Source organism: Centropristis striata, chromosome 14 (assembly GCF_030273125.1).
Source record: "Centropristis striata isolate RG_2023a ecotype Rhode Island chromosome 14, C.striata_1.0, whole genome shotgun sequence".
Classification (NCBI taxonomy): Eukaryota; Metazoa; Chordata; class Actinopteri; order Perciformes; family Serranidae; genus Centropristis; species Centropristis striata.
The window spans coordinates 9781797-9796634 of record NC_081530.1 but is presented as its reverse complement, the minus strand read 5'-3'; the positions used below and the strand labels follow the sequence as shown (position 1 = coordinate 9796634).

Sequence of the window (14838 nt, the reverse complement as noted above, 5' to 3'; positions counted from 1 at the left end):
CAGGGGTCCAAACACAGCTTTTCTACAAATAGTGGTACATGACCTCTCGGGTGTATAAAGTGAAAAATAAAATACATCTTTAGTCATTATCATGCAGTTGCATTCACTGCCATTTATACAGCACAGACATCTGAACAACAGTACACACCGATACTACTGATACTCACTGCGCTGTTTGTGCAAAGTTAAAGGGAAAACCCACACAAAAAATATAATTCACATGTGTAGTTTCTATTCTCAGAGCCAGCTCGTCACTGTGGTCCCTCTCTGTCAGATACGGACGCAGAAGCAAACCTTTGGCATCAGTTATGGACTTATTAAAAACAGCGTGTCAGTTTCTGCTGGTGACATGCATTGTGGATTTTCAAAATAAATCTCTGAAGTGACTTCGTGGAATGTAGCAAATGTACCGCTCATACACATCTTCGATGTGAAACCAGAGGCGTGCTCAATCCTGTGAATCTTTTATTCTTTTAAAAAAGCATTCAATTAATCTAAAAAAGAAGAAGCCTTAATTGGTATTAAAATGTCTTAAATTAATCTGAACTGATTTGATTTTTTAAAAGCTTTTTTTGTGTTGCATCATCTAAAAAAATATTTACCGAAGGCCTCTCACATTAATGTCCCAGGATAGCAGACCAACAACACTCATATATTTAGTTTCTGGTCAGGGTGGAAATTCAGTGAAAATCGACTATTTAACAAAACATTCATAACATGGCTGAAACCAGCAGAAGGGATTGCATATGAGGTTCTGTCAATTTTCCAAATCAATTTTATTTATATTGCCCAAATCACAAACAGGGAAAAAAGAAGAAACCTCGGGGATAGCAGCAGGACAGACAGACTTGCAATAAATGTTTGTACACTGCAAAAAACATGAAGCTTACCAAGTATTTTCTTCTTATATCTAGCAATATTATCTTAATTATCTTGTTTTGAATATAATTTACCTACTGACCATAGCTTCATGTGCTTATTTTAAGAACATGTGTCTTTTTGTAACAAAAATGAGTGAATAACCTCTTCACAGGGATTTCAGTCTTGTGTAAAGACTACTTTTTAGGATTGACATTGTTAGCTTTTTCATGCGTTTCTATCTATTCAGCTGTTTAATATGGTGACTTTCTACCTAAAATATTGGCTGCAATTGAGAGTTTTAGTTGCATGTGGTTTAAATGCTAGTTCAAAAGCCTTTTCTACCACCAGTATCTACCCACAGATACTGAAATGCGAAAAAAAAACATGCTAGTTTCAAGTATTGCTGACTTATTTTAATGTTACTACAGTCGAGCTTTTCAAGCCATAATTGCTTGAAATAAGTATTTTTGGACTTATTTTGAGCTATCATTGATTTTCCACTTTCTAGATTTTTTTTACTCACTTAAAGGATTCTTACAAAGAAAATTGTACTTACTGCACTGGCAGATAATTTTACTTGTTTCAAGCATGTATTTGCTTAATTCTAGTTATTTATTTCTCGTTTTTTTGTCAATTGGTTTTTGCAGTGTACAGAACAAATTACAGTAGATAAAGTGTGAGAAGGGAGAGGGAGGGTTGAGAAAAACGAGATGAACATTGACAACAGTAATAGCACTAACCCTATAAAGTAAGTCTGTGACTAATGATAGTAGTTGTGGTGCTAGTAAATGGGATCAAATAATAGTTGTAGCAGTAGTAGTAATAATAGGAGAAATAGGACCAAAAGTAATAGTCACAGTGGCATAGTTCTGTTCTGTCCTCGTCTCCACCACAAGACAAAAAAGTCAAACATTTGGGCAAAATTATCCCAAACCCTAAGTCATGTCAATCATGTCTGTTAACCCTCTGGAGTCCATGAAACAACCACCACATTACTTCTTCATGACATAAAGACATAAAAATGAAGCAACATTGAGTCTCTCCATCAGCTTCCCTCTAAAGTTCTGGCTTGAAACTACATACCAGATTTCTTTTGGATTATATTTGGTGAAGTAAGATTTTTGGTGAAGTTTGTAGATTTCAGAGGGTTAAAAAATTGGTTTAAATTGAATTCCTGGTAGCATTAAAACGGTCTTCGTGGCTGCTGTCGACTGAGTCTCATGAGTTGTTCCATTATCCACTGCTTAGATGTCTGAAGATGACATCATCAGAACAAACCGTCTCTCTGCTTTTTAGTTTAAGGAGAAACTGGCTCATATTCACACTATTAACCGAGCTGCACCGTGTTATAGAAATTACACATGTGGATTCTATATTTGGATGGACTTTCCCTTTAAGACCATCTGAAGCTTTTCAAGCTCCCAGAGTTTGTCCACCTGATACATCAAAGCCACTACTTCACAATATTTGATGGATCTGACATGCTGGTAAAATTCATGTTTTACATGAGAATCATCAGGAAGGCATATGGCTCTATCAGCACACCACTTCATATTACAAATGTCTTTTTTTTTCATGTGCTTGTCATTCTACACCAAAGGCTGTCCTGCATCCTTTACAGCCAGAATACATCCAATCTAATGTTCCTATTTCCACTACAAATTGACCACACAAATACATATTTTTGTGATTGTCATCCTCAAACACAATGACTAGACCCGGATCTTTCAAAGAACCAACAAATTATTTTTTTTAAATTCATACCACGTGTATCTGACTGTGTTACAGCATGCAAGCTTCAAACAACGTGAGTTTTCACTTGAGAAAGCCGTCATTCCAGTCAGTGCAAAGAGGTGAAGCTGGCGTCTTTGTGGCCCCTGGCTTTGGAGCTGGGGCCGGCGTCCGGAGAGGTCGGGGAAACGGGGACATCGAAGGAAGGGTTGGGGATATGCAAAGCAACTCGTTTGCTTTTCTTTGACCGAGTCTTGCCGTGACGTGGAGGAGAGGCGTGGCGTTGGGAGCTAGCGTTGTGGCGGGCCCCGCAGTTTGTTGAGAGCTCCGGTGAGGGGTCAGAGTTCACGGCGGGGCTGTGGTCTGGGCAGGTATGAGCTGTCTGAGGTTTCCCCTGAGGACACGAGGTGGACAGAAGCGGAGGGAGAGTGGCCGACTCCAGCAGACCTTTAGTTCCCTGTGTGCACTGGGTGGGGGGGGGGGGGCACGAGGAAGAGGAGGGGGGAGGAAGAAGAGAAGAAGTGATGAGACGAGCCAGTGGAGTTAACAGGGTGAACAGCAGGGTGTTACATCACTGCAGTGAGCGCTGCAACAGCTGTGCCAGATGAATCAAACGCAAGCTGGGAATGCAAGCAGGCCACACGAGTGGTCCGGAGCAGCAGGCTGCAAAGGTTTCATGCCATAGATCTGCATGCAGATGCACGTTAGAGCCAGGAAGTCATATGTGATAGACATTTGGCTCCGACAGCATTGATACACTGCAAAAAGAGGTGTCTAAAAACAAGATAAAAACACAAAATCTGAGGGAAATTATCTTGCTGCATGGACAGATAATTTCACTTGACGAAAAAGGAAAAAAAGTGGGGAAAAAAGCAACTGTTTTCTCGTAGATTCACCACTTAAATCTCATAAATCTGCACATTTTTTCTCATAGATTTGTCACTTTAATCTCATAAACTTTTTCTCAAAATATTACCCCCCTCCCCCGGGTCCGTATGTTTTTTTTTTACACATTCCACAGTCCACATTCTGGCTGTATGTAATATCCTCCAATATTTTGTAGGGTTGAAATTTGCAAATATTTCAATGAGTGCCCTATTAAGGGTTAAATCTAGAAATAAGCATGTTGAATGTTTAAAATAAGAAATCAATTTAAAACAAGATAAATTATCCAACACTTCTAAATCTAAAGTTGTTTTTTTTATCTTGGTAAGAAACAAATAATTGTCAGTGCACTCTGCTGGGGCCAGTTCATCGCTGCTTGCAGCTTAAATTTATCTTATTTTAAGAGTTAATTTCTTTTTTCCCCTCAGATTTAGTGTTTTTATCCTTTTTTTCTCAGTGTAAAGTAGAATGGTACAAAACTGTTTAAATGACTACAAACTATTTGTATAGCACTTTAAATACTATACTCATTTTCAGGTTCAAACTTGTATTTTGTGTTTCAACTAGTATATGTTTACATGCTGAAATGTCTGAAAAAGAACGTGTTGTTTTCAGTATTTCAGCGTGTTAGATTTAGCTATCTTTTCATGTGTATAATCACAAGTATTTATATGCATATATAATGCCAGTACAATCATATATCATATCTTATATATATGTATATATATATATTTATACGTTTACATATTACATATTATGTTATGTATGTATGCACACCCTGCACAGGCTAAATATATGTCACATTGCTATGTTATTATTATTATTATTATTATTATTACTAATACTATTATTATATACATATACTGTTGCTGCCATTACTATTACAATATACTGTGATATACTACTATTATTATTATACTGGCCTTATTATTACTATTATTATATATTATTTTATCATATTATTATTATTATGTACTGTCTAGTCACAATAACATTATTACCATCATATCATCATCTTGCCACTGAACTTTACCTACCAACTGATCTTCTTTTTAACTTCTTAAGTGTCCTTGTTCTATTCTGTTTTTTTCTATTGTTGTTTTTATTTATTCTACCTCAGTATTTTATTCTATTGTATTTTATTGTACCTAAATACCAGACTGCTGTGACAACCTATCTCTATCTATCTATCTATCTATCCATCCATCCATCCATCCATCCATCCATCCATCCATCCATCCATCCATCCATCCATCCATCCATCCATCCATCACCTGAATCATTGTATCTATGTTGGGTAGGAACAGTGGTGGAATGTAACTAAGTACATCTACCCAAGTACTGTACTTAAGTACAATTTTGAGGTAATTGTAGTTTACTTGAGTATTTCCATTTCCGTAACTGTATACTTCTACTCTACTACATTTAGCTGCCAGCTTTAGTTACTTTGTGGGTCAAGATTTAACATGAAAAATATACAGTCATGGAAAAAAATATTACACCACCCTTGTTTTCTTCAATTTCTTGTTCATTTCAATGCCTGGTACAACTAAAGGTGCATTTGTTTGGACAAATATAATGATAACAACAAAAATAGCTCATAATAGTTTATTTTAAGAGCTGACATCTAGCCATCTTCCATGGTTTTCTTGATAATAACCAAAATCATTATCAAGAAACCCATGGAAAATGTCTAGATATGTACCTTTTTTTTTTTTTTACCTTTTCAAGAAATTGAAGAAAACAAGGGTGGTCTAATATTTTATATATACATATATATATATATATATATATATATATACATGACTGTATGATCAAATTAAAATGACATTTTAATAAAATAAACCACATAAAACCTAGACATGCTTTATAATAAAATAATGATCTACATGGAAATCTCACTTCTGACAATATGGAATCATGAAAATGTTATTTCTAGAACATATGTGGCACTCACATAATCCTAATCATCAATTTATTCATATGAAGATAGATCATAGAGCATACCTTAGGGCCAGAATTAGACGGGCCAGGCACCACACCCATTCTCTATGTTTGTTGCTCTCAGTCCCTTTGCTTTGCTGAGACTTTATGCATATAATGTGGGACTGCCCCAAGATTTATAACTTTTGGAAAATTGTTGTACGGACACTGTTGGATGTAATTGACTTTAAACTACCCAAGGACCCTGCTTTACACCTTCTGGATGATGACTCTCAAATTTGTATGAATGAAAATCTAGAAAAATTTGGCTTGCAGGTCTGACCACGGCCAAGAAAATGGTTGTACAGGTTTGGTTCCCTCCCCACAATTTATCGCTGGAACACTGGCTGCATGTTTCAGGACATTCTTTTTCTTGAACTTTCCTCTGCAAGGACAAATGACGCCAAACCAAGGACGATGCAAACCTGGTGCAATGGAATTAATAGAGTTAAGGATTTTTTACTGAAGAAAAACTAATGGTCTCGTTTGTGTAATTGTTTGTGAACTGTTGTAATTGTTATTCGATTCCCATGTAGAGGGGTGGGGGGTGGGAGGGTAAATTCAAAGGTTATGCTTTCAGAAGATATTCTCCGTCGTTTGTATCGATACATACATATACCTGTGAAAACCAATAAAAAATGAGTACAAAAAAAAGAAAGTTATTTCTAGTATTTGTACGTTGACAGGAACAGCCACTTGGAATTCCATTCCATATCTATACGACTTTATATAGTGAATACATTTTACATACAGTACAGACTGTACTGTGTTAAATTATGCAGTCTGAAATGTATTCCACATGGCAGCAGTAGGAATAAAGCCAAGCAGGAGCAGAGCAGCCGGCCAAGAGGACATGCAGGCACATCGGTGGGCACGGACACTCTGCACTCCCTCTCAGCCTCTCTAGACAGCCTTACCAAGCTCAACTAGCACTCTTCCTGCACTAACATGGGCTAATCAGCCAGCGCAGGTCGCAGCAAAGTCCAGACATGTCACCTCCTTGTGTTGGTGGCAGGACACAGGCACAGAGACAGACCAGACAGAACAGCACATTAGGACTGGGTGAAGACACACACAGGGTGCGTAGTGATACTGTGACAGCTAGAGAGGAACTTCTGCTCCTTTGTTAAATACTATTGTGCTCCAATATGCAAATTGTCGATGTGGACAAATGAAATGAATGAGCTCACACAGGTGATGAATGCATGGACAAAAATGCATGTTTTATTATTATATTTTACATTTCAGATACTCAAAGATACAGATATAAAAACAGGATGGACAAATAAAAAATAAAAGGAATGAAATGAAACAATGTTGATTGGTTTGATGAGTCACAAATAATTTGGCACTTTTTTTAACTTTAAATGGAGACAAATAAGAGTGTCAACATAAGACAGGAAAGTGAACCAACACGGAATGAAAACAAGAAACTTTCCTCACAGCTTCATCAGTGTGTTTTCAATTCAAGACTATTTTTACACACTCGAACCGAACTCGACAACAAAACACATTTCAGGCTAGAAACACTGCAGCTTCAACTGGCTTTCAGTCTGCACACAAATAAAAAAAGGTTTTATAGCTGTCCTGTTATTTTGGTGTAAACAAAAAAAGAGCCGTTTGTCTTCCAACATGCCAAACAGCAGCTCCTCTACCACTTGATATGAGAGCATGAGGCTCAGACTGCAACTCAATCTGAACCGCAGTTAAAATCTTGTAAACAAAAGTTGCTGTACTACTCTTCAGGCATCCTTTTATATCCCAGGCTGTCAGAGAGAACAACAAGAGGAGGACGAGCTGAAAACAGCATCTGAGTCTTCACTTCTTACAACTCCTGCTCCATTCTCCCTCGTAAAACACCCTGAGTTCACATACTGCATATGGCAAAATACTATGATTACAAAATAACAATGAAACAATATATTATCACATAGAAAATATACAGTATCCCTGTTACAGATTTCAAAAGATAAGTAAACCTGATTTGAGGTAAACACAAGAACGAACTGTCTGAAGCTGAACTCATCAGACTAACACGGCCAACAGCCAACCTCACATTATTAAATCACTATTTAAAGGCATAGTTTGTAAAAACAGGCTTATTTGCTTTTGACACCATTCTGTCTGTGCTCTAAATAAGGAGCTCCTATCAGCAACTGGCTATCTTAGCTTAGCTTAGCGCAAAGACTTGAAACAGGAAAATACAATCTGACTTTAGAAAAAAAGAAATGGCACAATATCTCTCTCACAAATAAGTTCATAAGCAGTAAAATGCACTCCTTCTCAATTCAACACACTCAAACCACAGAGCAGCAGCTCAAGGTGGCTAAACTTACTTATTACATTACTATGGAGCCCCTAAAATATTTTTATGAAACAGGCCTGTGTTTTATAAATTGCACGTGTTGCATGTAAACTTTAGCGATGACTACACTGTCACCTCCAAACTCTGTATGTTACAGTACACTGGTTCAGCATCAGTTACCACAAATGCTGTTAATCGGCCAAGCTTTAAAGTGAAGCCTGGATTTTTTTTTTTGTGCAGTTGTATAAGGTACACTCCAGGCAGGAAACGAATTAATGTATTGCTGCAGACGAGGCCTGTCACAAAACTGATTTTAATCACATGAACAAAGGTCCACCTAAAAAATGTTACACCTCTTTATGTGAACACTATATTTACAATATGTCCACCAATTTTTGTTGCCATCCACAGCCGTTTCTTTTGGTACGTTAGCTAGCGCGTATCAATCACATTGCAGTTAAACAAATTAAATAAATGAATGATACACATTTTAGTTGGTCTTGTTAGTCACGGTGACCCCGCCCCCTGCCTCTGACGTAAGAGGTTCGCGGTTCAAGACCAGCGAAGAGTTGGTGCCACTCTGGAACCAGAGTTTCTGCCAGAGAGCCGGTTTGCGATCGCGGCTTGGTCGAAAAGGGGCATCAGAAGAGTTGGCTCTCCCAAATGGTTCTTCATTTCACATCACTTGTAGCCTGTGTTGGTAAACATTTTTCATTCAATGTTTTCATAAAAGCCTTATTTTTATGCTTTTTTTTTCATTTATTTAACAGGATTAGGCTTACTTTCTTTTTTCGCTAATTTTTTCACTTTTTCCCGACATACTTCCAATTAAATCTAACTCTGTCTCTCTAGCTGTGTGTACCTGGCCTCGACCACGACACTCACTTTTTTGTTGGAGCGTCTGCCCCAGTGTTGCTCCTCTCCTCCTCAGTAAGTAAAGTAGCTATTAGCTGTCCTAAAATACGCTAGAAGTCGCTAAATGACATCATCACCTAATTTGCATGATGTACAATGTGCATGTACTTCTAATGGACGCTGTAGGAGAGAGGAATAACATTGTGGGAAAGACAAAAAGTGAGTAAAAAAACACCCTCAATATTTTAGAACTACAAATGCACTGTCTTCTGTCACAATTCCAACCCTCCTCCTTAATCCGGCCTCAGGACCGGCAAAAGTGACCCAAAAGAGACACCGACTGTAAATCAGCCAGCGGCGACTTCACGTATGTGCGATTAATTTGCAGACTGGACACTAAGGGGTTAACATCTTCTGGTCTGACTGCAGATGGGAGGGACTGCTGCGGGAGGGACTGGGCTGCTTGTGAGTGCTTTGGGACGAGGAAGGGGCCGCCAGCAACACCCGCTGCTCATTGAGAAGAGTACACTGCAAAAAAGGTGTGTCTAAAAACAAGACAAAAACACTAAATCTGAGGGAAATGATCCTGGTGCATGGACTGATAATTTCACTTGACAAGATTTCTTAAATTAAGATTGTTAAATCTAGAAATAAGCATGTTGTACGCTTAAAATAAGAAACGAACTCTTAAAACAAGATAACTGATCTAACACTTCTAAATCTAAAGGGTTTTTTTTATCTTGGTAAGAAACAAATAATTGTCAGTGCACTCTGCTCGGGCCAGTTCATCGCTGCTTGCAGCTTTAATTTATCTTGTTATAAGAGTTAATTTCTTATTTTAAGCGTACAACATGCTTATTTCTAGATTTAATAATCTTAATTTAAAAAAAGTGAAATCATCTGTCCATGCAGCAAGATCATTTTACTCAGATTTAGTGTTTTTATCTTGATTTTAGACATCTTTTTTACAGTGTAACGAGTCTCCAAAAGTCTCCATTTGCTTTTTTGAGAAAGAGTGGCTAGAGGTGTCTGAATAGTCACTAAACTGCCCTCCTTCCTTCTTTCACATAATGGTATGATCCTAGTCTGTCCCCGTATGTGACTGGCTGCATGGTGTGCCCATCAAAATAAAGTCCGGACCCCCACTGAAGATTCCAGCTTGCTTGTGAACGACACATCGCTACCATCTGCAGCAATACATTCATAAATGTCCTGCCTGGAGTGTGCGTCTGCTTCTTCACACTGGGAAAATGCAGAACATCCTTTACTGGAGGTAAAACCTCATACAACCCCACTTCAAAAAATCAAAACTTCCCTTTTAACACCTAACTGAGTTGACATATTCCTTTAACTTGTTTTTCAATTTGATTGAAACTGATTCAAATCATACCAGCGTACACCCAGCTGTCAGCCTACTTAAAAACTAGCATTAACCCAGACACAACAGTAACAGGCAGCAGACAGATGCTGGGTCGGGGCTACAGCAGGCAAGACTTCTGTCAGGCACAGGAAGAGTTTTGGTGGGAGAAGGGGGGTGCAGGCACAGGAGAGGGGGATCCCTGCAAGCCAAAAGCCAGCTGGGAAGATCCTCCTACCACGTTTATCTCGCTTTTAGTGGCCAGAGTGGGCAGCTCGATGTCCACACCGGCTGTCTGGACAGATTCATCTGCTGGCAGGAAACCTCGTCTGTCGATCAGGCTGAGAGAGACAGAAACAACAAGACCAGAGGCATGAGGCGATATTTTTTTTCCTTTTTAGTCTCCATTCTTATTATTAGTGATGGATGTACACTGAACATCAGGAAAGAAAGAAGAGAAACAAACTGCTGAACAACTAGGGCTGGGCGATATGGACAAAAAGTCATATCCTGATATATTTACACTGAATATCGATATACGGTATATATTCCGATTTTTTTATCCCAAAGTGAGAGCAAATGTTCAGTTAGAGTCAAAGCCAAATATGACATGTCACAAGTAGTTTTATTGAAACCATTTACTTGAGTGAACATACATACTGTATAACAACAGGAGTACCTTTTTAAAAAATCAAAACTCCATAAAGTGCACATTTAAATAAAAAATATCTTAAATAAATATAAAAAAATGGCAAAATAGCCTTTGAAATTAAATAGGCCAATCATTTCTGAAAATAAATATATTTATATGAGAAAAGAATAACAAATATCATAAAAGAAGTATATATGACAAACCCTAGTAAGGGCAGCATTTATATAGAAAGAAAGAAAACAAATTGAACTATATCGATATATGCGATATGGTCTAATTTCATATCACTAAGACCTGAGAACAACCAAACTTTGTCTTGCACATCCCATAGACAAGCACATTCAAAATAAGAGCGCATACTGGGGTTGAGGTTCAAGTTAAATGAGAATTAGAGCCAGACAAAACATTTTTCATTAACTGTAAAACATGCAAAATGCCAAACATAGCCTGATTACTGAAAATACCTGGATGAGCCATCAGTAATTCTTCAGACTAACCTGGGTGGCATGGGTCCACAGAGCACCGAACAGCAGTTGATACAGATGTTTCTATGACTGTATGGATTGGTGACACCTTCTCCACTCTTCCCTGACCAAGAGCCTTTAATCTGGAACAGATGAGAAAAAAATATTATTTATCGTGCAAGTTACAGCTTTTGTAATTAGATTTTTGGTCTGCAAGTCTGCAAGCTGCTCTGATTTGGAAATATTGCAAAAGGATGCTTTCATCTGCAATTACCCAGTAATATTTTTTCATTTGCATTTTTTGAAATTATATTGAAAAGGTAATATTAGCTGTACCGGATGTTTGTTTTTTTTAAGTGTAAGCTTTTATTGATGTTTTTGAATCAAACGTAAATTATCTGTGGTCAAAAATCCTCAATAGGTTGGTAACACTTTAGATCAGGGAACACATATTCAACATTAATTAGCTGCTTATTAGCATGCAAATAAGTAACAAATTGGCTCTTAATTAGTCATTATTAAGTAGTTATTAATGCCTTATTCTGCATGGCCTTATTATACAACAAGTAAGCCATTAACTAAGAGTTTTCCCTCAATAACCTCAAAATTATTGCTCATTAGTAGTAAGTAAGGGAGTTGTTGTATATGAGTTATGATCTTAATATGCTTTATTTTGTATGGACTTTATAAGTCTCTACATAGCGGTGAAAGAAACCATGGAAACGGCAAATAGCCACCTTCTCCAGACCTTTGATGTGACTGGTGGCTCCTGTTGTTGTGCTATTTACTTTATACCTATGTTCTGTTTGTCTCATGTCAAAAACTCTGTATGGTTCTGTGTAGCTCCTACAACTATTTCTAATTTGTATATGTTTTTTCTGTTATGAAAACAATAAAAATAAATACACACACACAAAAAAAAAAAAAGGTGCGGCATTGCAGATGTGTCCAATCAGGGATAAAATGGAACGGTGTCTGATGTGGGATACAGTTACTGTAAGTGTTGCCTAATCTTTATCTTCAACAGTGCAGAAATACCAGGTTCAAACAGAAAGAACAGACTTGCAAAAAATTGTGTCACATTCGAATGTCGATTTGGAACTCCAATGTCATTGTTATGAATGAAGCTTCAGACTTATCTTAAAGACCTTAGTAAATTAATATATTACAAATACTTCAAATTGTCTTAATCCTGTACCACAAGACAGTCACTCTGTAACAGTACTCACGTCTTCATTAGTGGTCAGGTTGGAAGCAACCAGGTATGTATGGAAGCCTGAGAGGCCCAAGATGGACCAGACTGAGAAGAAACAGATCACCAGCTCCACTGCAGTGAAAGGTTGGGTCAAGGAGAGCATCGGTATGTTGGAGGGGGGACAAATAAATCAACAAACATACAGACAGAAATGTTAAAGACGTTAGTGATAAAGGATATCTGCCTGGACTTTCTTGCAGAGCAAACACCAGGCCTTTTCCACCCTGAGCCCCTGGAAGGAATAAATAACAAGTCATGTTAACATGGAGCCGAATATTCAGATAATCAGTTTAAAAGCCAGAACAGAATTTAAATGCTGCATATAAACACCTCATTCAGATTAAAAAGGCCAAAAAGCAACTGAAATTTAAATCTGTTGCTGAGGGGCATTTAAAACCTTATTGTAAACTGATCAAAAAATAATGTCCTGTGATAGCTCTCTGCAGCTTCTAGGCTGCTGAAAGCAAAGAAGAAGGAGAAATGTGACCTCTGACTCGTTGACAGACTCGACCCTGTGCATTATGGGTCCTCTTGCCCTCCATAGGCTTCGACTAATGGCTATCAACAACAACTAACAACTTCTGTTTTTCATATTCTTCATAGAAGTGGGCGGGACGTAGTGAAGACACATGATGCTCCAAATGTCCCCTTTTATAGGGCGCCACAGGAATGAGTTCTTAAACCTGAAAGTAAGTTAGTTACTCAATCTCAGTGAGGACTTTGAATGGGTTTTTCGGTTAGATTTCTGAAATTAGGTCTGTGGTTAACACAAGCTTAAGAGATGTTTGTGTTTTGTTGTACAACATTAAAAAAAATAGTAAATACCCCCACTTGTGTATTTTGAAATTGTATGTGTTCTTTAAAAGGCGGTTGCCAACAAGTTAAAGCTAAATGAGACTACAGTGGTTGTCAGGGACATTAAACGTCATCACGCCAGATACAGACAGGAACTCTCTCACTAGTCCTCCTCACAGCCTCTAGTCGATTTTTTCAGAGCTCTTGCAAACTCTGGTAGATTGTAAATTATGTAAACAAACAATTTATTAGGCTACAGTTTTGCTAGCTTGGCAAAAACGCTGGTTAGCTTGTTGGAGAGCGTCTTTAGGATAACGGCTGTGATTTTAAAGTCATGCTTCCGTGGAGTAGTTTACTATAGCGTAACGTTGGCTCGAAGTCACGAGAAAAAAAGTCAAAATGAGAAGAAAAAAGTTGAAGTCAAGGGAAAAAAGTCAAAATGAGAAAAAAAAGTTTAAGTCATGAAGAAAAAGTCAAAATGAGAAAAAAAAAAGTTGAAATCACAAAAAAGTTAAAATAACAAGAAAATAGTCAAAATATCAAGAAAGAAATCGAAGTCACAAGAAAAAAGTCAAAATGAAAAAAAAAAAAAGTCAAAATCATGACTCATGTGTCATTTGTGAAGATTATCCTGCTGAACAAAATGAATAAGAATCAGAAACGTGTGTTTGCCACAGAGATTATTTTCTGCATGATCCAAAATCCAACGCAAAAATCCCATCGGAGAACTCTCAATAGACCCCATGGTGATGCTACGTCTGGGTTGGCCGACAAAAATACTTCATTTGGTTTGCTGTGTATAAGAGCGTGCACAGAGCCTGAAGAGCAAAGCCTGGTGAACACAGGAAGTTGTCTAGTTGTAGCTAGCTGGAGCTGACCAGGGCTTCAGACCAAGGTTATAATAGTTTTGGATTTTTCATTAGATTTAGTTTTTATTTCGTTGTGATTTTTTGTTTTCAAATTCAGTTAGTTTTAATTAGTTTTTAGAGTGAGTTTGCTAGTTTTAATTATTTTTTATTTTTGGGAAAATGCTTAGTTTTAGTTTAGTTTTTATAAGTTTGAGTTGGGTGTGAGATTCAAAAAAGTCACAATAAATGTTTCCTTTATTTCCTTTGTCTTATTCAACTTAGCCCCAATAAGTTTATTAAGTCATAAAACCAGATAGATGAAATCTGAAAGATTGAAGGAAGAAAAGATGAAAACTAAGGACATTTTCACTATGATTTTAGTAAAAAACGTTTTTATTTTTATTTCAGTTACCGAAAAAGATTTTTCAATTCTAGTTTTCGTCATTTTGTTAGTTTTCGTTAACTATAATAACCTTGCTTCAGACTTTGTGGAGCCAGCTCGCACTAATAAAACCCAGTAATTAGCAGGAGCTGTCTGAGCCAGGTGTGTAAGCATTTATTATCAGCAACATCATGACCATAAAACACCTGTGAAGCGGAGCAGAAACACGTACTCAGTGCTAGATGCGTGGTCACGCAGCCAAAGATGAACGCCGTCAGGAAGGAGAGCGACACGATGAAGGTGTAGAAAAAGCGGTAGTTGCGTTTTCCCACACAGTTCCCCACCCAAGGGCAGTGGTGGTCGAATCGCTCTGAAAGAGATACGCACCGAAAGGAAAATTCACCACTGATATCTCAATTACATGAAGCAATGCTCAGTCCAGCCTGAACCAGAGTCCTGGGAGGA

General features: G+C 37.6%; 1 protein-coding gene across 2 annotated transcripts in view; it reads right to left on the bottom strand.

The window, feature by feature from the left end:
* Window positions 1–1173: 1173 nt before the first annotated feature.
* The window catches only part of zdhhc18b (zinc finger DHHC-type palmitoyltransferase 18b), a 28414-nt gene continuing 14749 nt past the window's right edge, over window positions 1174–14838 (bottom strand). For both annotated transcript variants that reach the window (XM_059349957.1, XM_059349958.1), the window contains exons 5-10: window positions 14606–14743; window positions 12529–12580; window positions 12323–12425; window positions 11127–11236; window positions 10216–10318; window positions 1174–3058 (exon numbers count right to left, since the gene is read on the bottom strand). In XM_059349957.1, the coding sequence (XP_059205940.1) occupies window positions 2702–3058; window positions 10216–10318; window positions 11127–11236; window positions 12323–12425; window positions 12529–12580; window positions 14606–14743 (863 nt within the window). In that variant the 3' untranslated portion in view covers window positions 1174–2701. The remainder of the gene's footprint in view (window positions 3059–10215; window positions 10319–11126; window positions 11237–12322; window positions 12426–12528; window positions 12581–14605; window positions 14744–14838) is intronic.